The 25,848-nt window shown below is 43.4% G+C and overlaps 1 protein-coding gene across 1 annotated transcript in view; it reads left to right on the plus strand.

Moving 5' to 3' along the window:
* The first annotated feature begins 4,936 nt into the window (after positions 1 to 4,936).
* Positions 4,937 to 25,848, plus strand: part of SPAG6 (sperm associated antigen 6) — a 39,391-nt gene continuing 18,479 nt past the window's right edge. The window contains exons 1-4 of the mRNA XM_075746353.1: positions 4,937 to 5,046; positions 5,148 to 5,243; positions 16,017 to 16,183; positions 19,716 to 19,899. Coding sequence (XP_075602468.1) covers positions 5,022 to 5,046; positions 5,148 to 5,243; positions 16,017 to 16,183; positions 19,716 to 19,899 — 472 coding nt within the window. The 5' untranslated portion in view covers positions 4,937 to 5,021. The remainder of the gene's footprint in view (positions 5,047 to 5,147; positions 5,244 to 16,016; positions 16,184 to 19,715; positions 19,900 to 25,848) is intronic.

Here is a 25,848-nt window from a genome sequence, read left to right on the forward strand (position 1 = left end):
TAGCAACCACACGACAGCGATTTGCAGCCTTTGCTGCTGCTGGTGCCTCTCGTTACACCTTCTTCAGCAGACCGGGATATCGTCGTGTCCCCACCCCTCTAACCACAGCAGGCAGGGACAATGATGGGGCAGGAGGACGCGGCGGCCGCGGGGAGAGCGGAGGGCTCCTCCGGGCACCGCGCAAATTTGGTCCTTCCAGATGGAGAGCTAAATACTGGTCAGCCCCCCGCCGCCGCAGCCGCGCAGGCTCCGCGTATTTCGCATTGTCTGGCAGCATTGTTGTGAGCTGCCAGCGCCCGCAATCCTACCGGCATGGGGGGGGTGAAGCGCTGCTGGGTTTACATATGTAGATGCCGGCAGCGTTCAGCGCCAAGCCGACACACACCCTCCCCCGGAGCAACACACACAAAGGAAGACCTCGTTCCTTTCAAGTCCCCAGAATAAATTAAGCTCCGGCTTTCAATTTTGGAACGTCCCAAAAATACTTGTCTTTTTTTTTTTTTTTTTTTTTTTTTTAAATGGCACTGCACAAGCGCCGACGGTTCCGCAGGAAACCAGAGGTGTAACCATATGCACGTGGTCAAAAGGGTTCAGCCCTACCAGCTAATATTTCCTGGTCCCATCCTGCAAGTCAGCCTGAAATGTTTCGCCCTTTTCCAGTTTATTTACCCTTTATAATTTTTGTCCTGTCCTTGCCTAGTGCAATGGCGACGCATCAGTCTCCACTAGCCAAATCTATACCGCTTACATGTTTACGGTTCTAAATGTCCGCTCAAATGCCTGCGTCGTCCTCTTAGGTGAAGAAAAAGGAGAAGTCTTCTTTCTAGCGCGTTTGAAGTGCCTCGACGTTTTTGCCTTCGCCTCACAGAACTAATTTACTCTATAGGAAAGTCTCACAAACTAAACTCTCTACCAAAAATCCGGAGAGGGGACCCCAGAATGTTGTAAGTTGCTGGAGCCCCGAGCCAAAGTTCAGGGAAAAAGAGAAGGGACTCTCCACTGCTACGCTGCCTCTGACAGAGTTTTTGCTAAAATCAGGTAATAGCAAAACCCAACTTAAATTTGAAAATTAAACTATTCAAGGATTCACATATTGTATATTAGTGGAGGCTATACATGGAGATGGAGATCCCTCACTCAGTACACTCTCTTCGAGAGCACTTCAGTTCCCTACATCCCATTCACTCCCACTAACCTTTCCACGCTTAAACTCCGCGCTTGCAAAAGCCCAGCGCTTCCAACTCCGATCCGCGGGAGCGAGCGGAGTACTTTGCGCGTTCCTCTTCCCACCAAACGCGCTCAGTCGTGCAAGCACGGGATTAAAAATCCTAATTTCTGTAATCCTGTAAATATCTGCTCAAAGCCTGGAACAATTTGCCAGGCGTGTGGCAAGCGGAGGAGACCCTCCAGAGACAGATCGGGCGAGCCAGCGCGGTACCGAGGGGCGCGGGGGGTTACCGGGTGGGGGGATAGGGGGGCGGCCGGAGGGCGGCTCTGGCTCCAGCTCGGCTGGCCCGCAGCCCCGGCGGGATGACCCAGGACGCATCCCGCAACCGGTGGGGAAGCCGTCACACCAAGACGCTTGAAGACCTCACCTCTTCATAAGCGCCGCGCAGTTTCAAGCCGTAGAGGAGCAGCCACGGCTTGGCCAGCGGCAGCTCCGCGGGGCGTGAGCCGTCGAGGGGCAGCGAGCCCGGCCCTGGACCTTCCACCCAGCGCCCTCCCAGCCCGGGGGGCACCTGCGGAGCACTCGGCTGCTCCCCTGCGGAGGCTGAGCCACCTGTTGCCTCGCACCCGCGGGGACGGGACCAAGCCGGGAAAACCCGCGGGAAGACCCCCTGGCACTCCTCAGCCCCCCAAAAAACCTCCAGAAGCAGCTTCGCCCTTCACCGGCTGGGGGAAAATGGTGCTTCCCCGCCCCGTTACGGGCGTATTTCCGAGTGAATCAAAGGCTGATAGTGAAGAACACCCACCAGAAAGCGAATGCACGTTATTAATTTGTGTTATTGTTGCCCATTCCCCTGGTCTCTGGTTTACTTTTTAAGCTGACGTGTGCAGTGACGCAGTCGTTACTAACACCACCCGCCTAAGGATACAGGTTTCCTACTAATGAGCACCCCAGCAGCAGGCAATGAAGTCTCACAACTACGTCATTTCCATAAATGATTTTCCGTCTTCAGCACTTTTGTGAGAACCGGTGACATTTCCGTAGACCGCATTTGCATGGTGTTTATTCCTCATTATTATCATTAACCATGTGAACAGACTCTCACTATCAAGCAACGAAATGTAACAGCAAGTTTTGGAGGTACTCAGGGTGCGCTTTGTTGTTTCACTTATCCGAACATTAGACTTAATTAGACAGATAAATCAATTTATCTGTAATCGACACATCTGCTTTTTAAAAACCCCAAAACTCTGGAAGCAATTCATCACCGTTTGTTTATTTTTTTTATTTAACTTAAGAACAGAAATAAGTATAAAGAAATGTGTTTAACAGCTGTTCCCTTCTCAAGTACACATGGTGATAATTTCCCAAAATATTTTCTGTGGCAAACGACCTTCTCACCAATCTGATTTAATTTGTCTCATTTATTTGTAAAGAACAGCACATCGTCTGTTTTGTTTGTTTGCTTAAAGAGAGATTTTTTTTCGCATTAAATACTCCTGGAAACACGTGGCTCATTTTAGACCACGATATTGTTTACGTTAGCCTACCTCTTCTCAGTTGAGCAAAGCCAGAGATGATTTATTAAAATTGGACCTCTTTCTTACACTTTTTCAAACTTTTAAAATGCGGCTGAAGTAACTTCAGCCTTTCAACTTCAAGGTATGAGACAAAAGTTTATACTACCTATCAAATAATATGCTTGCATAATGTCAGTCATCTGATTTTGTACATTTAGAGCTTTGCAAAACAAAATACCAGCCCACGAAATCCTGAAGCTACTGTGCGTTAGAGGGTGGCCGCAGAAAGGGACAATTTTTTATTGAATGATTTGACTCTGGTTTTCTGCTGTGGATCAGAATTTCACTTGGAGCAGCCTGATCGATAGCAGAGCTAACTAGTAACTTCGTTCACAAATATCCCGCGCCTTGGGAATCGCCCTCGAAAGGTACTGGAGGAGATGTAGAGTCTATTTCCATTCCAATCCTGACAGCCCTGATTTTATTTTGCAGTCCCACCGTTTGTACTAGTTGCTGTAAGACCTCCAAGGTTGTGTTTTCTCAGAGATGCCACCATGCCTTGGCCGACCGTTTATGAAGAGAATTATTCGTAAATAGTCCTTAGAGCCGGAGACACCAAGATGGGAAAAGTAGAAGGCAGTGCCTAGCTGTATCTGCCAGATGTTGAAAAAAAAAAAAAAATAAAAAAAGATATTGTTATGGAGCACAGGAACAACTAGCACCTGTGCTTGGCAAAGTCAGAAGGCTGCTGCCGGACCGCGTCCCCCCCCGAGCCCCTTCCTGCGCTGTCCCCCAGCCGCCCGCCTCTGAGCGGTGCAGGCAGCTGCCGGCACTGCGCGGGTGGGTGCGCTGGGGCTCATCATTAACTCTGCGCGGGTGTACGGAGGGAGCAAAGCCTTCCCCTCCCGCGGGGACGGGGCTTGTCCCGCCGCACTTCCCCCGTGGCTCCCGGCAGAGGCGGTGGCTGTAGCCCCCGGCATCGCCCCTGCGCGCCCGCGCTGCCCGCACCACCGAAGAGCCGCAGCGCTCCGCGGTTGTGGGTGGGCGGGGGCTCCGTGGCCCTGCGCGGGGGGAGTTTATTCTGCGTGCGGCGCGAAAAACCCCGGCGTGGGCCGGCGCGGCGGTGTAAGGCAATAGGGGAGATCCCCGAGGAGGAATCGCAGTGGTGGCAAAAAATTTAATAAAAAAATAAAAGAGAGAAAAAAATTTAAAATCAAAGCAACCTCCTCCCCGAAGGATAAAGGCGCGGTGGGGGCAGCTCCGGGAGCGCTGCGGCTGCCCTTATTTCTCTTTTTTCTTCCTTTTTTATTTCTCCCCCATCCAGGAGCGGAGTGGGAGCGGGAGCCGGGCAGGGGGACCGCGGAGGAGCTGCGGCCGATGCGTGGGACTCAGCCGGGGCTGCGGGGCTCTCCCTCCCTCCCCGCCCGCTGGGTGCCTGGCAAGTTGCGCAGCAGCGGAGCGGGATGAGGCAGCTCTCCGGCCGCGGCGGGCGCAGCGCAACCCGCTCAGCACCGCGCCCGCTCCCGCGCCCGCGCCCGCGCAGCGCCGAGTCCCGAGAGCCGGGGAGCGGCTTTCTGCGGAGGGCGGCCGGGGCAGGCGGGACCCCCTTCGCGCGGCCCGTGAAGCCACCTCCCTCCGGCGCCCAAATGTCAGCCCCGACGCCCGAGCCCGCCTGCGCCGCGCTGCGCGGGACGCGGAGGGACAGCTGCGGCCGCCCGCGGGGGACGAGCCACCGCTGTGGCCCGGGCAAGTCCCCGCGCTGAGCCCGGCACCGTCCCGCGGGCGCTGCCCGTCCCCCCGCCCGTGCCCATCCTGCCCCGGCGCTCCCGAGGACGACAGCTCCCCGGAGAGAGGTGAGCGCACGCAGCTGCCCGCACACGCTCTTGTGTATCTTGGTGTTGGCATACAGCCACGCACACCCCTCCACGCCGCTGGGTAAGGATTTGTGGTATAGATGCGCTACAGAGGCGTGAAGTCCTCTCTCCTCAGACCTGTCGGTCCGCACGCCCCCGCGCATCCCTACGGGCGCCTATACCCCCACCTGTACCTATAGATCTAACACACGTGTGCAATATGCCGCCACCCGGGCACAGCCTGCCGGGGCTGTATGGCCCCGCCGCCCGCGCACGGCCCCCGCCGACACACACCGCCCGTCCCCGCGGGCGTGCGGGGCCCCGGGCTGCGCGGGGCGGCGCGCGGCCGACGGGCGCGCTGACGTCACGGGCGGTGTCGGCGCGGCCCCGCCCCACCGCGGCGCGGCTTCCGCCCGGTTGCCGGGGCGACGGGTACACAGTGCGGCCCTGCGCGGGCGCGCAGCCTGCCGCGCCGCCGCCATGAGCCAGAGGCAGGTTCTACAAGGTAGGCCGGGGCGGCGGGGACCGGGGCCGGGGCCGGCGGGGCGGCCGCTAACCCGTGTGCCCCAGCCGCTAACCCCGTGCTCCCGGCGCTGCCGCCCGCAGTGTTCGAGCAGTACCAGCGCGCCCGGACGCAGTTCGTGCAGGCGGTGGCCGAGCTCGCCGCCCGGCCGCAGAACATCGAGACCCTCCAAAAGGCAGGTACGCCTCCGCCACGCGAGAGCCGCCGGGGCCGGGGTCCCGCGGGGGAGCGCGGTGCTGGGCCGGGCCGCGGGGCTGCCGGGCCGCTTCCCTGTTTTTCTTCCCCGCCCCAGGTTGGCCGCTTAGTTTCCAAGGATTTCCTGCCCCCCCCCGCCCCCGCCCCGCCGTAGGATTTGGCCTGGTCCCGCGGTGCGAGGCCGGGCTGGGCCAGTCCCCTGCGGCGCGGTGGGACAGTTAATTGGGCTGGTCGGCTGCGCGCGCGGGTTGCCCGACTGTCTGCGGGGTTATTTCTGTGTGTGCTTTGAGGTAGATGTCCCTGGCTGTGATCTCATAACTTATTTTTACTTCAGGGAAACTTTCTCAGTATAACCCACTTTATTTACTTCCTTGTGCTTCTGATACAGCTTTATGTAAAGTATAGAAAATGGAATTCCCCGTGAAGCCAGCGCCGACTTGCCAAGAAAAACCCACTTTCGAAAGAACTACTTTTATACTAGCTTTACAAGTTGTTCCTGAATTCTTCGGTACTTTTTGCCAGCAGATTTGCTCAGTTTAGGAGGGATTCGCTTTTGTTATATTGCTGTCGTGGGATGTCGTGAACTAAATTGAGCATTTTTAGATACGGGAGCTGCGGGAGCACTTGCACCAGCTGTTGTGCTGCTGGCATCTGGCAGACCCACTCTGCTTGGCCAAAGTTCCTGAGCTTAAAAGAGGAAAAAGAAGTGCTCAGTAATTGATTACCTGTAAGGCAGATTGAAAAAGTGCTATAAATTGGTAGTTGGTTTACCATACGGTATTCATGAATTCATTATGTTTTGGTTTGCCTTGACTTCGTTTTTAATACTTATTTCCTAAATCTAGTAAATCTGTCAGTCTTTTCTGAGATACAATGGGAACAAACAAACAAAAAATAAACCAATCACTTAAATACTTTTGACTTTTGGTTGTTGTATTTACAACTGTCAACTGAAACAGTTTTGCTGAAAATCTATCACTTAAATTCTTGTTAAAGAAACGTTTGCTTTGATTATGGGACTGACACACTGACATCAGGCCTTTTGTATTGCCTTGCTGTGCTGCTTGATTTTTTTTTTTTTTTCCTTCCATCTTTCAGTGAGTAAATGCCACTGCTTTAGTTTATACAAATGATCTCCATTTACCAAAGCGACATCTTGGCCACAGGAATAACTTATGTCTTATTTGTAAGAAGAGGTCTCTCTGTGTCCATTTACAGTTCCGGTTTTAGCTGCTCACAGAGAAAGATCCCATTTAGGCAGGCTTCTAACAGTTCAGTGTTTTTAAAAATGGAGAAAGTTTCTATTTTAAGGAAGCAAACAAAGTGCTAAGCTAACTTTAATTACATTGTATTTCTTCTTAAAATAATTATCTGATGTAATCTGATTGGTAGCTTTACCTCAGAAATGATTTGTTGCTTGTGCAGAAGAAATCAGCTCAGAGGCCTGAAACTTCTGTGCACAGCCAGTGTTGATCTGAAGCTTAACTTTAAAATCAGACTCTGGAGTAGTAACATGGAAATGTGCCTTTGTGTAGGTTATCCTCCTTCTTGGCTCATTCTGGTACTAAGCTGCTTTTCCATAGGCTTTAGTTTTTCAGATGCTAGAAAAGAAGGGGATGTCTGCAAATACAGTGTTTCCTATTACAATTTATTTGAGTGGCTGAGGCCCACAAATCTTCTACCCTCTTCCCCAACCTGTGCCTTTAAAACTAATTCATAGGTAGATAATTAAAATGATAGCTGTTAGTTTTGACCTTTTCTGGATGTGCGTGACACGGGTTTTAAAACCTCCTCCTAAATGAAATGTGATTGGTTTTTGATTGTTTTTTAAACACCCCCCCCCCCCCCCAATACAATGTTATTTGGTCCTCTTTTAAAGAAAGATGGAAGTATGTTTAAAAAAAAATTCTTTACTACACTTTAAGCCCCATTTCTGTGGTATTAAACCAGGTACAAGCAATGGTACTGTTGCAAATTAGGAGATGCCACACTGCAGCATGGAGGGGAGCAAGCAGCCAGGATCAAAGGTGGGAGTTTCTTACGCTGACCTGGCTGTTGAGAAGCCTTAAGGTACCATTATTGTGCAGACTCCTATGAGTTACCTCAAGGAAAACTGGTGGGAACTGGCAAGCTGGAAAGAAGGGCAGAGAGGACCAACAGGAAACCCACCTTTTCCAGAGCATGTCTCTTCTGAGGCTTCTGTATCTCAGTGAGCTGTGGAGCTGCCTTTCCCACTGAGCAGAGATCCCAAAGGTGGTTATAGCCAGGGAACTGGAATCTGGCCCTGGACTTTGACACTTTGACAGGGTGCTGGCTCTCTCCTGGTCAGGAATGTCCTGGGGGATTAGAGCCTGGAAGCTCAGCAGCTTTCTGGTGGCAGGGAAGTACAAGGAATGATCAGAGAAATTCCTTTGTCAGAACTCATTCCTGTGTGTTTTCCAACTCTGTGGTTGGCTTTGATGAGGTTATTCATTATGATTAAATACAGCCATGAATAATAATTGCAGGATTTGTCCTTTGAATGTTTAATTAATGGATACTTGGAAAAAAAAAAATCTCCTTCAAAACTCCTAAACTTTTTCCATTTAGTAAATATATACTTGGAACAATGACAGATAATTAATTTATCAAATCTGACTTCTGGAGCGCTGCTGACTAATGGGAGAACCTGCTTTGATAGTAATGGTTTTAAACATATTCTTTAAAAATAAATCTATTCATTTGGCAGCTACAGTTCATGAAGGTTGGTGCTGGAATGCATTATTAAGCCCCACACCCCCTTGTCCTTCCAAAATTCAAAATCCTAGAAAGACCATTTTCAATTGTAACGGCAGATGAACTTGAGCTCTTTTTCTTGCACTGAGATCTAGGCAGCTTTCTGTCTTTCAGAAAATTTAGGATAAAAGCTGAGCTGGTTCCAGTATGTTTCTGAGAGTGGTAGTCACTGAGGGCCTAATTCTTCTTTCTTCACCTGCCTTGTGAAGTGCACCCACTCTGTAAATAAACAGACCCTTTGAAATAGTGGGTTTTTAAATTTTTTTTTTTTTTTTTAAAGAGGCATTTACAATTCAGCATTAATAAATGTATCAGAATAAGGCTTGAATTATTTCTGGGTATTCATTTTTGTATTTTCTCATAGTGTGAATTAATTTTTTATTTATTTTGCTTTAGAACTTGTGGTGATGGGATCATTGCTTTTAATTTGTAAGTTATTTAAGGATATTATTGAGATTAAGACACAGTTTAGTCTAGCAATTTAGCCTTTGACTTTACAGATACTACAAGATCAGCTCTTTAACCCCTTTCTTGAGGCTGATCAGATTCTTAACTATGATGACTGTGGAAGTCATAGGGAAAGCTGAGTCTGGAACACGGTAAAATGAATTTGAAGCTGTGTGGTCTAGCAGCCTGTGTGTTGCCATGGGACTCCGCGCGCTGGGACCCTGCACACCTGGGTTCCCTTCTCGTTGCTGTTGGGGTGTTTCTATCATCTCTGGCAGGTAACTTCAACTTCTGTTCCTCTGGCTTACCTACTTGCTGGCCAGTCTGCAGAGTTCCAAGATGTCTGTGAAAAGGAAGATCCTTTCCCAGTGAATCTCTTCTGACTGTCCTCCCACTCCATCAGCCCACAACCCTACACCCAAGTCTCCTTTCCATTCTGCCTGGTATCAAGCTACTTCTGAGGCTTTCCACTCCAGCATACAAGCTGTGCTCCAGGACCAAGTCTTCTCCTCCTCTTTTACTTGTGGGCATCTTCTCCTGTATCTGTTCCTCACAATCATGTTGGCAAGAGGCTTGGGGGCAGGACTTGTCTGTGTCATTCTAGGGCTCCATCACAAACTCTTGTGACATGATGGATTTTTCCCCTACTTCGTGGTTTTTTCTTATGCGGGTAAACAATGATGTCGTGAGCATTAGTTCTCTCCTGGCTCCAGAGTTATTCTACTAGCGACAGGTTTTAAAAGCTGTATTTCCAAATCTTTGGAGTGGTTTCAGGAGACTTTATTTTTGAGAAAAGGCTGATCAAACTTATTTCCTTCATCCAATGACACTGAGTTGTTTTGCCCATGCTTTTCTCAACTTCTCTCCCTAGTGTACATATTTTAAAAGTATCTATTTTGAATATGACAGTTGGACACTTAGCCCTGTGTAAGGAGGATCGAACTCGGGGAAGGGATTTCAGGATGTAGTTCTGTATTTTAAAGAGTGTGATCTGATAGCACAGTGCTTTGTAGGAAGTCTGCTGGGAGTGTAGGGTGTTTAGGGAGGATGACTGTTGAGTCAGCCATGCAGCAAAGGAGCTGCTCCCTTAAAGCATCTGTGTTCTTGCCCTGTCTGGACCTTGCAGGTGGATGTGCATGGACAGACTCCAGTGCCCCCATATAGTCAGTTTCAGCACTTGAGTTTATGCACCCTCTCTTGTGCAGGATGCACTTTTTAAAAAATTATTTTTATTTTGAGTTAAAAGCTTTGCTGAGCTTTAGTGGGAGGAGAAGTGGGAAAGAAGTATGCAATGTGGCATGAAAGGCAAAAGGTTTGTATCTTTGGATAAAAATCTTTGGAGTTGTAGTAGGTCGAGTGAGGAGAGTGGCTTTCCCCAAGGCTTGATGATGTGGCGGTGCCTGATGAAGGGAATAAGGAGGCTGTGTGTTAAGGAAAGTACCAGTGAGATGACAGAGAAGGAGAAAGTAAAGGTGGCTGAAGCTGGAGGACTGCCTTTTTCCTGTAACTCAGTCAACTGAAAGATCACCTGCTCCAGGATTCCTCCTCTTCTCACCCTCCTGGCCTGTTTGGAGATTTGTGACTAAAATTTCAAAGCCAGAGTTTGTTAGGAACTTCAATCTCATCTTAACAAGTGGCCATGAAAAAGAAGCAGCTCCTTGTGACCACCTTGGTTTTTGTATGTCTGTGAAGCATTGAGTGGTGGCCACTAACTAGCCCCGTGAGGGGCATTTTCAGAAACTCAGTCCTCTTGAAGCAGGAGTAGTTCTGCTCCATTAATACAGAAACAGGGTCTGGAAAATTATCAGCCAGATCAGCTTTTAAGGAGGAGAAGCTTACTGTTCCTCAATCCTTCAGAAATCTCCAGCCCTGCTGTCAAACTGAATCTGCATTATATCCCACACCATTTGGTAACTGCTCTACGAATTACTTGATTACCCAGAGGTTCTGTTTCCAAACTGTGTTTATGTTCCCTTTGATATTTGAAGGATTGTAGTTGTGCATGGAACCGTCGCAGTGAGGAGTCCTTTCTCAGGGTGAGTCACACTTGAGGAGTATGTGCTTGAGAGGTGTGTACCGCGTCATCTCTGGAAGAGGCCATGTCAAGAGGAGTGAGTGTGAAAGTTCTCCCTCTCACTATTCTGGGAAGTTTGGTTTAGGTCTGCCACTTAAATCTCATTACTATGCTGCTTCTAGGAAGGGATAGTTGACAATAGGGAGCTGGGTGAGGCAAAAATAAATTTCCATTTTATTTCCTTGTTAAATCCACTGAATTTGATGTCAGGAGCCCTGAAGAATCAAGGTGGTATGATGAATGTTTGAGTGCTAACAGTAGCTTGGTGAATGTTCTTAGTGTAACAGGTAGCACACAAAGAAGAAAAGACAATGTTATATTTGATCCAAAGTAGAAATTAGGACAGCATCTTTAGGATAAGAGAGTGTCCAGAGACAATGCTAGTGTAGAATGACTTTTTTTCCACATTTACATTTTAAGATGGAAATAAATTTTGGTTTTAGGGAAGGACAGTAGGGTAGGAGTGGTCATGTTCGGGTGCAGAAACAGAGAGAATTTGAAATGCAGAGTGATGTTTCTCTGACTTGTGACTATTGAAGTTTGACCAGGGTTTGATGGGGGCAGAAGGGGGGTAGAGGGATTCTGCCTGACTTCCAGGTGGTTTTCCTCAAGAAATCAAAACAACCAAATGAAGATTGCTATCTCCAGAATAGTGACTGTCTGTCTGGCTACAGAAACTTGGAATGAAAATAAACTTGGAACCTGCTGCTGTCCTGTGTTTGTTCCCCCCCCCCTCCCAGATAGGCAGCAGCCAGTACTTTGTTGCTGAAAGAAAGTGTGTCAGGCCCATGCACAACAGCTCCACTTGAGAAGTGTGTATAAAGGTGATTCAGGTTCTAAAGTGTGTCATTCTTTGAAACAACTCTGAGTGGGAAACTGATGATAGAAAGGGGAATCATTCCTTGCGCAAGGTCAGTCAAGACTCTGTGATGCAAGAGAGAATATTTGGCAGTAATTCTTTGTTTCTCTGAGTTGCTAGTGGGAACTCTTCCAAAACAAATCTAGTCCAATGGTCTAAATGCCTCATTTTGGAGTTTACTTTCTGTGTTGCTGCCTTTGAATTAGAGTTAATAAATTTCCTACTTCTGTCACAAGAGACTTATATAGAAGACCACCAAAGAGTTCTGAAGTTTTCATCAGCAAGACACTGCTGCTGCTCCCTGCTCTGTATGGCCCTGTTCACTTGAGTGAATGGTAGAGGTAAAAGGAAGTTGTTGGAAGGTTCTTGCCTATTTTCCTGCCTTAAGATAATGTTAAATAAATTTGAATGTAATTCAAAATGCTGATAGGAATTCTGGCTTGGACCTCTTTGGAGAAGAGGGGTAGACTTTGCTGTAGACAGGACAGTCAAAAGAAATGAAGAGTTTAAATAGAGGAGCTCACCAAATACAGCTATCTCTGGCAGAAAGAGCTGGGTTGGACAGGAAAGCCTCCTCCTGTGTCGGGCACATCTGTCCTTTCCAGCGCTATCTTCAAAAGTCATAGAAGGAAAGGTGGACATCTTGGTTTTCTTATAGATGTTTTAGTGAAAACCATATCATCTCTATGTAGCTGTTTTCACACTCTCAGAATTAATTGGGGTATTTTTTCTAAGTGCTGCAGAGAGAGAAATAGTCAGTTTGCTGAAGATGTAAAAATCATGACAATGGTGAAAACTCCAGCAGTTGGACTTGCAGAGAAGTCAGAGAAGATGGATGGCATCTCGATGCAGAGGAAAAAAACCCCTGGTTTTAGAGAAGGTGGGAAGTAGAGGTAGAAGCTTTTAATTATGTTCAATGTATAGACCTAGATTATGCCTGTGCACTTCTGTCAATTCTCAGTTAATTTGATGTCAATATAAGGCTTGTACAGCAACAGGAATTGATTTTTCTTTTTCTTGTTCCACCAAAGCTCTTGTCATGATAATTATTTGTTCAGTCTTTTCTCACATGCAGACATCACTTTGTGAAAATATATTTTCCTTGAGGATCAGCACAGTTTCTATTGTTTCTAAACCTTTTCCATCTATTCACTGTCTCTTCAACCCGCTTTTAGCATCTTGTGTCTTCAAACAGTAACTCTCACTTCACTTTTCATCTCTTTCCTCACCTTCAGTTTCATCAGCTAAAATAGTTTGCGGCAGAATGTTTTGTGCTGACACTTAAATGTTATCACCAAGCTTTACATAGTTTATACTACAATGAAATGGTAGTGGTCATGGGGCGGTATGCTGCTTGGAGGCATTTTCAAGCTGAAGACTTTTTAGCCTGTTCTGAAAGTGAAATCTGTATCACCTAATCTGGAAAACATAAATTCTATAAATCTCATATTTGGGACAACTCAAAGTATATGCATAGGTAAACTTTCTTAAATGTGGTTTTACATTTTGTGGTGTCTAGGTATGCCATGCAGGCCAGAAACATGTCATGTGGACCTAGCTCCTGGGTAAAGTAATTCTAGTCTGTTTAAATTTCACTGGATTTTGAGACCATCACCAGAATTGAACTGTCTGCCATATCCTGCTTGAATGTTCTACTCATCAGGTTCTTGACTGTTTGAGGGTCAGGACATTGCACACTGAGGCACTCTCCCCCCCCCCCAACAGTATCTTTTATATCAATAAAACTTTTTTTTTCTTGTTTCTCTTTATTAAATAATCTTGGTTTTATATTATTGCAACTCTAAGGGCTCAGATGTAATATCTGTACACTAAATACAAATGTACTACTTCTAACTGTTCCTGCTTTACTGAAATACCTTCGGTGTAGAGTCAGAACAGCATGAGGTCCCCTTAGGAACTTCAGCAGCTGTTTGACCATGCAACTGATGTTAGAGGGAAGGACAAGAAAATGCTCTCCCATAGAGCATGCAGGTGACTTGCTAGAAGATACCTCACTATAGATGATATATGGGGTTAGCCCCAACTCACTTGTTTATCAGTTTTTACTTTTAATTTGTCATATAAAGTACTTAATGCATTTTGATATGAAGCATAATTTGCTAATGAGACTATACCTGCTATTTGGGAGAGTTTGTGAGAAGATGCCAGTATAATGACCATATTCTGGAGTAGTGATTTCTGCAAAGTGCTAAATGAATTCACGTTGATCTTGCAATACTGGAAGATCTAGCTTTTGTCTGTTGGTACGCACCTCTTTCAGCTCATAGTGGCTTTGACAGAAGTCCAGGCAGGCCCCAGCTATACTACAGATCTATTTCCATAGGTGTTATGTGCACATGTTCAATTAATGCATGTTACAAAGCCATTTTTAGTGCTTCTGTAGTTTAATTAGACATCACAATTTCATTTCACTTTTCTCCTTTTACTGTGTGCCCCCCAGACTTGTGTTATTTTGACTTGTGAACATCCTGGGAGGCTGCATACTGCATGGCAGTGCAGCTTCTGTCTGGAGTATTGACCTTCCCAGAAGAAATTCATTAGTGGTCAGCATGGCCTCCATGGTTAGTTTTACCTCCCCCTCTTTCAGAGCCATGTATAGATTATTAGGCTATTTTCTTCTTGCTAGGAGAAATTTGGTTTTAATTTAAAAATCTTATCTGTGAGAATTACACTGCTGCTCAACTTTTTTTTTTTTTTTCCTTTTCAGAGTGCCCTTCTATACAGAAGTACGCTATGGGTGTAACTTGTTATATCCTCCATCCCTTTGGACTATTCCTTGCTCTAAGGCCCTCAGCTTTTCCTTGTCATGGTGTGCCTGTTCAGCACCTGAGTGTCATCTGCCACTAGGCAGCGATCCCACCGTTGTGGGACTGTCTCACCAAACGACCTTTTTTCACTGCTTATAACCACACGAGCCCTTGAGAAGGGAAGTCCTGCTTTCTTCCACAGTCACCCAGCTAAATTTTTATCTTTGTTAGAAAAAAAAATGTAGTGGAAAGAACTGAGACAGCTGATATGGAGATTTCTGACTGTAGCTCTGAGTGTTTGGTACTCTGTTGTAGTACTAATGCATCTTCAGAGAACATTGCTTTCTGGCTGAGCTATAAAGCTCAGAAGTATTAATTCATGCAGCTGGCTGGTAAAGGGACAGCGCTTTCGAAGAATTGCAATACAAGTAATTTTCCCTTCCCAGACCTTACAAATCCTATTTATTTTTTTTTTTAATGTAACCATGTGAATCTCATTTATATCCCTGTTGAAGAGTCTTAGTTTAAATGTAGGAAGAGCTTCCACATGTAGAGTGGTCATCTTTAGTCATCCTTGTTGCCTTTCACTGAACCTTTTCCAGTTCTGTTCTAGAGGAGGGTATTAAATGTACAATAGATTTATACAGTAGCATAGTGATGGTCTCTGCTTTGGTCTCTATTCCTTTCCAAATAATCCTGATCACTCTGTATACTTCTGTGGGTAAAGTTTCTTCTCTGCTACTGCGCAGTGAGCTGGTATCTCTGTGGAAGTGTCTGTTCTAACATTGAGACCTTTCTCCTGGGTGATATGATCTGTTTGGGGTCCATCACTGCACATGCAAGGTTGGGATTAGCTTCCCCAGACGTGTGTGTTCCATTTCACTTGCCATTTTGTTATCCAGTCATTCAGTCTCTAGTTCCTTACAGTTTCCCTCACTGGTACTACCTTGAATAACTTTGAGCCACCAGCAAAGTCTCACCTCCCTGTTCATGCTGTTCCAGATCATAGATGAATACCGAATGGCACGTGTCCCGGCACGGAGGCCTGCAGAACTGCACTGTGACCTCCTCCTTCCTATTGCAAGAATGGGAAGTTTATTCCTCCCGCTTGCTATTTTTATTCAGATGTTTATCCATGTAAGGACTTTCATAGGCTGTAACTGCTAATGGTTCATGTCACAACCGCTTGCCTTGCCTATAATTTCAATATGTATTGTAACACCACCTTGGAGAATGGACTTTTGTATTCTTTCACATTTAACTTATACGCTTTGGACTCATCAGTGAAAACACCTTGTAAATAATAACATAAGAAAATCTTCAACTCTTCTATCTGGAGTGTAATATATTATGGATATTGGTCCCCAAATCAATCATTGCTTATAATAGATGGAATGTAATTTGATGTAATTCAACACAGAGGTTCTGCTGGCATGCTGAATGAGTGACATGCCAATGTCAGCTCACCAGGACCTCCAGATTGGAGTTTCCTGTGCATACTTTAATGTGTGCATTTTATATATGTTTGAATATACCTTATTTTCTTGTGTATGCTTTAACACATGTATTTTATCGATGTTTGAATGTAGCTTATTTCTACATGTGACTCTCTTATATTTCAGAAGTGTTTTGTACCTGTGAAAAATGGGCAGAAACATTGTTATGCATCAGCAGTGCTATCCAAGTACCGACTTCATTTCAGTGGAACACCTGGATTTCCTACAAGTTCTTGTTATCTTGGAAGAGTAATTTAATAGGTTTTTATGAATAAAGGCAAATATTTAGAAAAGTTTCTGCTTACCAAATGGACTTTTCTCTTCCTGATGTAACTCAGGTGTAATGTCTTTGCTGAGACCTCTCTTGCTGGATGTCGTCCCAACTATTCAACAGACTGCTGCTTTGGCTCTTGGGAGACTTGCCAATTATAACGATGACCTGGCAGAGGCAGTCGTGAAGGGAGACATTCTTCCACAGCTCGTGTGTTCATTGTCTGAGCAGAATGTAAGGCATCATTGTTTTCTTAAGTAATCGGGGTTTTTTTAACTGTTGCACTGGGAAAGGGAAATCTTTCTGTATCAGCTATCTGCTGTTATTTAAATACTGCAATAAATGTACTAAGTCAGAGACAGCGTGTATGCTTGAACTCCTGAGAGATCAATGTGTACTGTGTGCCTAAGTTTGACTTTAAATAAGCTTGACTTTAAAATATCATCTTACCTTTTAGTGCACTATAAAAAAAATCTATTCATGGCACTGCTGTGTTTTTGAAATGTTGAGTGATGCTTTATGAAAGGTCCCTCTTTAAAAATGAGACCATTTGAAAGCTGTAGTGATAATTGACTAGATTTGTTGATAATACCAAACACTTGTAAAATACATATAAAAACCTGAACTCCTGTAATGAAATACTTAATATCTCCAAACATAGTCTTTTAGAAATCTGTAGCATGAGAAATATCAAACCACGGGAAAATACACTGAAAGGTTTTCATCTTTGTATTTGTCAAAAAAAGCCACCAACAAAAAAGTGTTGTTACTATTGCAATACAAATAAATCTGGTGGTCTCTTTTTTCCCCTTCTTGCCATTTTTCTTCAGGTTTTGCATATATTCCAGCTTTGATTTTCCAGTGATCCTAACCTAGATTAACAGAAATACTTTCAAATAAGGTTCCTAATAACTAGAAAGAGACAGCTGATAGTTAAGTGCATTGATATCACAGCCATACTTAGGTTACATTTTTGAGTTATTAAGTTTAGGAGAAGTAGGATTTCAATAAAATGTAGTTCGGAAAACTATATTTTCAGTCTTTTGAAGAAAACATAAATGTAAGTACTCACTGTGGGTTTTTTTAAAGATTAATTGTATGCACAACGAAGCCAAAGAAAAACCTTGATGTCAAGATACTGGTATAGTATGGAAAGAAAGTTAAGGTTTTAGTTAGACAAATTTATAACCATTTTGGTTATTTTATTTCTATTTTTAAGGGAAGAAGGGGAACAAAACTTTTTATCTTCTGTTTTTGAGTTGGAAACCACCCCCTGCTATAACTCAAAGCCCTTACTAAATTAGCTTGAGTACCCTGATTTATCTCTTCCATGTTACTGCCTGTGCTGTCGTTACATCGAGATGGCTGTAATTCAGAATCACTTGGGGCAGCAGCAAGATTAGTGTGAGGTCATGGAAAGCCTACTATGCTTTGGTGACTGAGGGCAAGTGAAGGAAACTCATTATCCAGTTCATGCAGAGTTTAGCAATGCATGCAGTTTGTTACTTCCCATAGGCAAAAACCCCCCAACCCAGATACACTTCCATTCCACTCACTCTTCGTGTGTCAACATCTATATTTAAGGAGGAGATTCTTTGAGCACACAGTAAACACTGATTCTACTGATTTATGGAGAACAGTTACAGGGTCACATCCCAGATCAATGTTTTGTCAATTAAACTGAGCAAAATACAGTTTTACAGTGTTTTCTGAGTGTGCCTGGGCATACAGTTTGTAAATAAATGTGTTTTGAATAATAAAAACAAAGAAGTGTTTTTCTTTGCCAGGAGCATAATTACTTAACAGAAATAACATATCCATATTTGTACAGACGTAGAATGGTGTAAACAACTATAGCTCCATTGAGTTTGGCAAAACTTAGAGTAACTTGCATTAGCTAGGGATTTGACCATTTGTCTGTACTGTTTCCCTTAACTTCTCTTCCCCCTAAATGATGTTTAATGCTTTGCTTGTGAATTATGTTTAATGTACCTGCTTGTAGGCCTTAACTTAAAAGACTGGATTTTTGGCATGAAGGAATTATATCAGTACTGGTAAACTAAGCAGGGTCGGAGGATGTGTTTGAGCCCTGGAAGATGACCGTGCTCTTTAACTGTTAACGCGCTCTCTGATGTGGTTTTAGCCAATGCCAACCATCAAACTACTCAGCAATGCCTGGACACGGTTTAGGGGATAGCATGAGGCAGGGACAGTTTCCTGTAGTATAGATGAGGTCATTGTGCTTTGAGGGAAGAGGCGTTTAGGTGGCTGGATGTAGCATGCTGTGTCACTTCCCTGCAGGGCTGGGGAGTGGGCCTGGGTCCTTTTACTTCCTGTGGAGCCATTGCAGATACTCCTCTGTTGCCATACCTTAGTGCTTTAGATCAGACTTTTAAAGGCACCTCACAGGATGCACAGAAGTGCTCACGTGGTTCTTTGTTACTCTGGACTTGATCCAAAAGGGATGTGGGCTTTGTATTGTTCAAGGTTTGGGTACCTTGACAGTAGGAATCGAGCACTGCGAAGTGCCCAGGCTGCCTGTGCAGAGCAGGGGATTAGCAAGCATCTTGGAATGAGATTAAAGCCAGCGGGCACACAGAGCGCAAGCCCTCTAGAGCTAGTCTGTAGGGCTGATCTGTCACCTGCCAGGCTGGGAAGGATGCTCTGCATGCATGGACATAGCAGTAGACTATTTGTGTCCCAATGAATCTTGTACTTACTGCTGCACAGTGGCTTCATGAGGGAGTCGAACTGTCTCTCCCAACACAGTTGTCTGGCCAGAGTATGGGGTCTGGATTTTGAAACTGTAAAGCAGGGAAAGAAATTTAATCTTCAGCTTCCACATCCCAATGATAGCTGTGAAACTGCAGGAGGAGACTGAATGTGACTTTTGGGGGAAAGACTTCAACTCTGCTTTTAGAAGAAACCACAACCACCACTGTAGTTTACATGGAACCCCATGATGTGCACAGCATCATACGTTATATATATACGCTCCAAACGTATTTGGTCCAGCGCTGAGGGAGGTGGGTAGAACTGAGACAAGTGCTTGGATTTTGCTTGAACTTGTAACAGAGATGCCAAGCTACTTAGTCGCGTCAAAAGCAAGCTGTTTCTGGACACACAGGAGTAGAATTGCAGGCTGCCTGCTCAAAACCGAGGGTCAGCAGCCAGTGTTGGGTGCTTAGTGGGATGGGTTTTCAGGATCTTAGCCTTGGGCTTAGGCAGTATTTAGGTATTTCAGGGTTCAGATCCTAAACCCTTTTTGTTGGATCTAGTTCTCTGTGCCTCTGTTTCCTGTTTGTAAATGTAAACAATGTTTTCTTATAGAGATATTGTGAGGGTGTATGCATTAGAAATTGTGAAACCTTGCAAGTGTCACAGATGGGTAGAATTATTTTAGGAGCTTGCCCTGCATAACCTGTGTAATCTGGTTAAATATGTTAAGAGCTATTGTTTTTGCAGCTCTTATCATTCACTACTCACTTAAACAAACAGACTTATCTAGACTATTATCTTTTCCTCATATCCTCTTAGCCCTCTCATTTTTTCTGTTTGTTTATGCACTTACTGCAAATTTTAGATCACGAGCTGTCTCAAAGAAGGACGGTAAGGTTCATTGTGTGATGTCTGGTGGTCCTGATTTGGATCTGGATGAGATACTGCTGCTACTAAAAAAGTTTAATTTATGCATGTCTGTACTGTATTATGCTTTGAACTACTTAACGTTAGTAAAAGCTTTTTTTTTTTTTCCTGATTTGTATAGCGTTTCTACAAGAAAGCAGCTGCATTTGTACTAAGAGCAGTTGGTAAACATTCTCCACAGCTAGCTCAGGCAATAGTTCAGTGTGGAGCCCTGGAAATGCTTGTGATTTGCTTGGAAGATTTTGACCCTGGAGTCAAAGAAGCTGCATGTTGGGCAATTGGGTATATTGCCCGACACAATTCAGGTAACTGGTTTCACGTGTGTTATCTTTCAGCTTAATCCTATGTAAGAGTTATAATAAATTACATTATTGTAATGTTCATAAATAGAACAAGATGCTTTTGCTTCTTTACTGTTATAAAAATTTAAATTTGGAATAAAACCCTACCCTAACCCCTATACCAATCTGACAATGCTGTACCTTTTGTGGGAAACTGGCGTATCTGACACCAGCAGTGCCTGGCGGTGAGAAGTGCCCGAAGAGGAGATGCATTGGGCCTCTGGCCAGGAAAGGACACTGCTTTACTCTCCTTCATGGAGAAATTTCAGAATCTTTAGGTATTGTGTGACTGTTACTGTGGAACAGTTTCTTTTGCTTGACATGAGTTCTTATTTTATATACATAGTAAAGTGGAGAAGCCTAGGCAGAGCCAAGTTTCATTCAGCTTACAGCTGTGCCTGCAGGAGAAATGTGCCAAATTCATTGCACTGACTATATTACCATTAGCCTGTAGACCACACTCTTCTCTGAGAGTCAGGAATAGATCCTAGGAATCCGATATCAAGCAGTTCACTGCTGTCTCACAAGCAGTTGTATAACTCATTGGCAGTGTCATGTTCCTATTTAAAAGCTGATCCACGTGGTTGATAATTCTTTTACCAGCTATTTATATAGTTCAAGTAAAAGTTTAGAGCTCTGAATCAAAGAACTGAGGGAAGAAACTGCTGGCTGGAAGGGGTGGGAGAAATGGCTTGTGTTCATATTGTTTAAAGTTAAACTTATTCTAGGATCATAACATTAACTCATGCATTTATGTTTGGTTTTGGCTCTAAAATGTACATAGACTGAATTTGGAAGTTATTTTCTTCTTTCCTTTTTTAATTGATACAGAGTGTTGGATTGTGGAAGGCATGGGGGATTTCCCCTTTGCACTTGAAGTGAGAGTTAACTTACTGGGAGAGACTCCAAAGTTGTCAGCACCTTCCTAACAGACTGCTTTTTCTGGGGAACAAATTAATTCTTGGGGCACTTCTGTGTGCTAAGGATCTTTTATCTTTTGGTCACTGGGTCTGAATCCCACCCTTGGTGGAAAATAATTGTTGCTTCTATCTGAAAGATATTTGTTTAAGTGTCATTTGAAAGTGTTCCTTTGTATACATGTGTGTAGTGTAAGCGTGTGTCTGTGTTACTCTTAACATAAACATTTCTGTAGTTTTGTTATGTCAGTAAATCAATATTGACTCACTTCAATTGCTCTTCATGCTATTCACTGCATGAATGCTGGCTGATCTTTAGGGTGATCCAGTTCACTCTGCGATGGCATTGTCTGGAAAGATGGAGGTGATGTGGGGATATTGAAGACAACAAATTCCTTGTACAAATTTTTATTCCATGGTTATGAATTATTTATTCACTGACAGTGAGTGGGTGCATGTTTCGTGTCAATTTACACCAGCAATAAGAACAGCATTTTCAGAAATTATGTTGAAATTGTGAGTGCTACCAAGCCTCAAGCATCAGGACATGGAGAGATCAGTAGATGTAATCAGTTATAAAAAAAACAAAGCCAAAGCAAACTCAGAAAGTAACCTGAAAAAAAATTGTCCTTCCTCTGCCCAGCTATGGCCAATTTGGGGGATTTACCTTCCTCTATAACACAGTCACAGGAAGTCTCTAAAATGATTACTGAAAGTAGAGGAGTTATACTGAAGAAAGATCACTCTGTGCATGGTATGTTTTTTACACTCCCACAAGCATGCCTTTGCAACAGGATATTGTTGGAGATGGGATACAAAGATAGATGGACCTGTTCTTATCAACATCTGGTGTTTACTGTTCAAGAAACTCTGGATTAGACTCACATGCTTGTGTTGACAAAATTTGGCAGTTATGATTTTCTGTCATTGACTGACTGTGGACACACATTGCAACTTAAACGCTAAAAATAGAATTGACTGTGAAATGGTTTTCTCCACCCACGAAAGGTTTTTCAGTTTCAAAAACTGTTTCAGTTCCAAACTGGGACAACATTAAGACAAGACTTTTTTTTCTCTCCTGAAAAGACTGGGGGGTAGGGAGGCTTATTTGCCCCAGCAAGAAAAGTTCAATAATTAGGACATATGTCTGGGATGTAGGTGGGAGACAGATTAAAGTCCTGATCTGTCTGAGGCAGGATGTGAACCTCTGTCTCGCTGAATGGAAGCAAAGGCTCCCAGCATTCGGTGATAACTGTAATGGGAAGATCTCTGCTTTTAATCAGAAATTCCATCCATGACCTGGTAAAGCTGCTTTCTAGGAACTGTGGTGTATGTTCCCATGAAAAGACTTACATTTTGAGAAATCAAGACTTTTTTTTTTTTCCCCCCGATGAAAACATTCTCTGGTTAGCAAGTTCCCTACTGTCTTCATACAACAATCTCTTAAAATGCAGTTGTTCTGTGAACAGATGTCTCCAGAAGGCCTGTGAGATTTTAGGTCAAGACAGATGTCTCGTGAGATTTACCTGGTCGGATTCCAAAATTGAGGAACAGCTCTTGCAGTTCTGCTGTTTCTTGAAGATCCTTTCGAGTTGAATTTCAGATGCTGATCTTACTCCAAAGTATACAGACCAGTGTGCTGTAATTTCGCCATTCATTATTTCTACTATTTGTGTTTGAAAAGAAGTGTAAAGTGTTTCAAGTACTATAAAAATACCATCAGAGCCATGAAAAGTATTTTGTAAATTTTTACTTATACCATATTCCTTTACTTTTAAAATGCAAAATTCTTATGTTTGAGATATGCAAATAACTTAGCTTTCCATTTGCTTTGCCTACATAAAAGGTGTAATTTATTAATTGTCTTTTACCTGCTTCAGCATATTGTAAATTGGTAGGAAAACAAAAATAAACAATACTCAAGCATATTGCTGAGAGCAGAGTTATGTTCATTTTCTCTCATACAGTGGTACTCTTAGGATCATAGGATAGCTCAGCTTGGAAGGGACCTTGGGAGGTCTCTAGTCCAGCTTCCTCCTCAAAGCAGGGTCAGCTACAAGGTTAGACCAGGTTGCTCAGCTCCTCAATGATTTGAGTCTAGCAGTAACTTTGTCTTATTCCAGGATCTAAGCTTGCCAAGTAATTAATGACCTCCTACCTTCTCCTGATGAAAGGTTTTCCTACTGGCTCCAGTGGAATCTTTAGCACTGCGGTTGTAGCAGTCTGCATAAACCTGTGACTTTGAAGTGCAGCCTTTGGACTAGTGGGGATTAGAGTCTTCCTATGTAGCCACTAGATGATCACACAGTCCTCAGAAAAATACAACAGTAGTGGTTGTTTTGGTCAAAACCTGTTATTTCCTGTGGATACACCTGCCACTACAGCAGGGTCTGAGAGTCCTGGTCTGGACTGAAGCTTGCATTTGCTTCCAAGCAAAGGTTTTGCTGCTGCTCCACTATGTGAATATGGCATCTGTTCAGAGCTGATTTTCCTTGTCTGGGAAGTACCTGCACATTCACTCTCTCACCTTCATCTTATCTTCCTAATCTTTTTTTTATCCGTACTGTTTATTGTCAACATGTTAACATTAGTATGGATTTTTTTTTTTTGGTAACACCTTAAACCAGTCTAGATGAATCCTGTGAGACTTCCCATTGATTTTAGTGGGTGTGTAGTCATGATCTTATTGACTCACTTTGTTCATTTTCCACTCTTCCTAATCACATAAATTCCTAACTAGGCCTCAACTTACTTTGAATTAATTTCTTCGTCTCTGATGAGGACTTTTGTATTGAGACAAATCAGTACAACTCTAGTACAACTTCTAGTTGAACCAGTGACATCTTAAGCTCCAAAGTCTTTCTTTATCAGTGTTTCTTCTACCTTCATGTCACTCTGCCTTCATGTCTGCAGTATCTCCATTTGCTAAAATCTTCCTCTTATTGTTCTGGACAAAAGCAATTAATTTATGGTGGGTTCTGAGTCTTAGTTCTCTTGTCTCTGAGCATACGTAGGGTAACATCTACTTTCACTCACGTAAGGAGAAGTCCTACTTTATCATCCTGTAGTTGGGGAGGTTTCTTGAGTTGTACCCCAAACTGAAGTTCCAAGCCCAGAGTTTTCATAACTTCCTGTGGAATTAAATGAGGTTCATAAATTAGTTTTTCTCTGCTGTCTTTCTCCTCTTCAGCTATTGATCTCGTCTTTGCCCTTATAATAGAAGTCTTGGCATAGTGTTCAGAAAACTTTCTGTAATTTGTTCCTGCTCTTTTAATATCTTTGACTGAATATTTGTTTTAAAAAATTTCTTCTTGACAACGGTATTTTCTCCTTTAACTCTTTCTCAGCCTTCATTTTTTTCACCTCTGTCTGTGTTTTATAACTGGATAGCAAAGTTTTGTGAATCCTTTGGTGTATAGTCTGAATTAAAGATGTTCTACCAAGTGGGAAGGTTAACTGAGCCTCTTTCAGAGCAAAAAATAATTACATTTATTATAGAATCATTAATACTTAGAATTGCAGTTTTGGGCTGAGTTTGCAGGGGAATGTGATGGGAAGATCTGTATTTTCTTTTGTCCCTGCCTCAGCTTTCCTGTTTTTCTGACAGTCCGTTTACTGCTTGTCTGTCTTTTGACACATGGTCCAGCCCTCCATGTGGTAAGTTATTAGCCGTGAACCTTATAAACACCACTGGAAGAACAACCATTTTAATTAACCATGACCAACAGTAACCATCAGTATTTAGATGATATCAGACTTCTAACAGCAAGAGCTGATCTAAATTGAATTAGATTTAGTTTGCTTGTTTAAAATAACTTTTATAGTTACTTTTGCATGCCTGGGCATAGCTGTAACCTTAAAGTATTGCTCTTTCTCTCCTTACTTGAACTTCATGATTTCAGCTTATAAGGCATCAAAGAAGCCCATTCTTCTGGTAGTATCCTGTCCCTCTTGACATGATTTTCCTGATATTAGCATCTCCTAGCAGACTGTAGGCAATTGAGTTGGTTACTCTGAAGTTGTTTCTGATGCACAGTCGGATGGATTAATCTGGACTGTTGGTCAGTAGTTCATGATGTATTCCACCTGGTCAGCGTACAGCATCAAAGTACAATTTCAAGTAACCAAGTATGGCTTTTTTCCATGAAAAGCTGAGTGTAGCGTATACCACTTACATTGACTAGCTAGTTTTTAGGTTTGTTTTCAGATATGTTTCAGGTAAACTTCATTTCAGATTTGTAAAACTGAAGATGTTTGGGTTTTGTTGAAATCTTACATTTTGTGTGTATTTGGAGGATGCACACTCTACATTTTCAGTCAAACAGGTATTTGAAAAGTGAACGTTGAAGGGTTAATTTCGTATTAGTTTAATGACTGCATTATTTATTATAATTTTGTGAGGTAATATTTATACTTTCTTTAAAATATTATATCCTAAAATAACATAGAGTGTAAATATTTGACTTATCACATGTATTGGAGTGTGTGGCTATAACTCACTAATTGAAAACAAATCGGTCAGGAACATTGTTTGGATATTAACAACGTAATGATGACATGACTTACAGATTTAATGAAAAACTGTATTAGTCTATGTATATTTAATGAAGTATGCTATATTTTTCTTAGTATGAAAATCTCTTTATGAATGGACTATAAATCAAAAGCTAAGTTAGAGTCTTGAAATACAACAGCCATATGTTGCCATGGTACTGTAAGTCAAGATAAATGTTAAAGATAATAATGGATATGCATAATAAGGTATAGCACAACTGTACTAAGAACCTAATAGATTCTTGAATCCCCCATGATTTTTACCACTTTTTCAACACTATTTTAAAATAGCGCAGCTTGGTTATAGTATGAATTTTGCTTCTGATATCCGGTAATTCTTATTTTAGGGCTGTGATTAAAGCTGCATACACAGAGAGCACTAATGAATTTCTAATAGTGTAATTTTTGTCCATGTCAGCTAATCATATGCTCAATTTTTATT

The sequence above is a fragment of the Balearica regulorum genome, chromosome 2 (assembly GCF_011004875.1).
Source record: "Balearica regulorum gibbericeps isolate bBalReg1 chromosome 2, bBalReg1.pri, whole genome shotgun sequence".
Lineage (NCBI taxonomy): Eukaryota > Metazoa > Chordata > Aves > Gruiformes > Gruidae > Balearica > Balearica regulorum.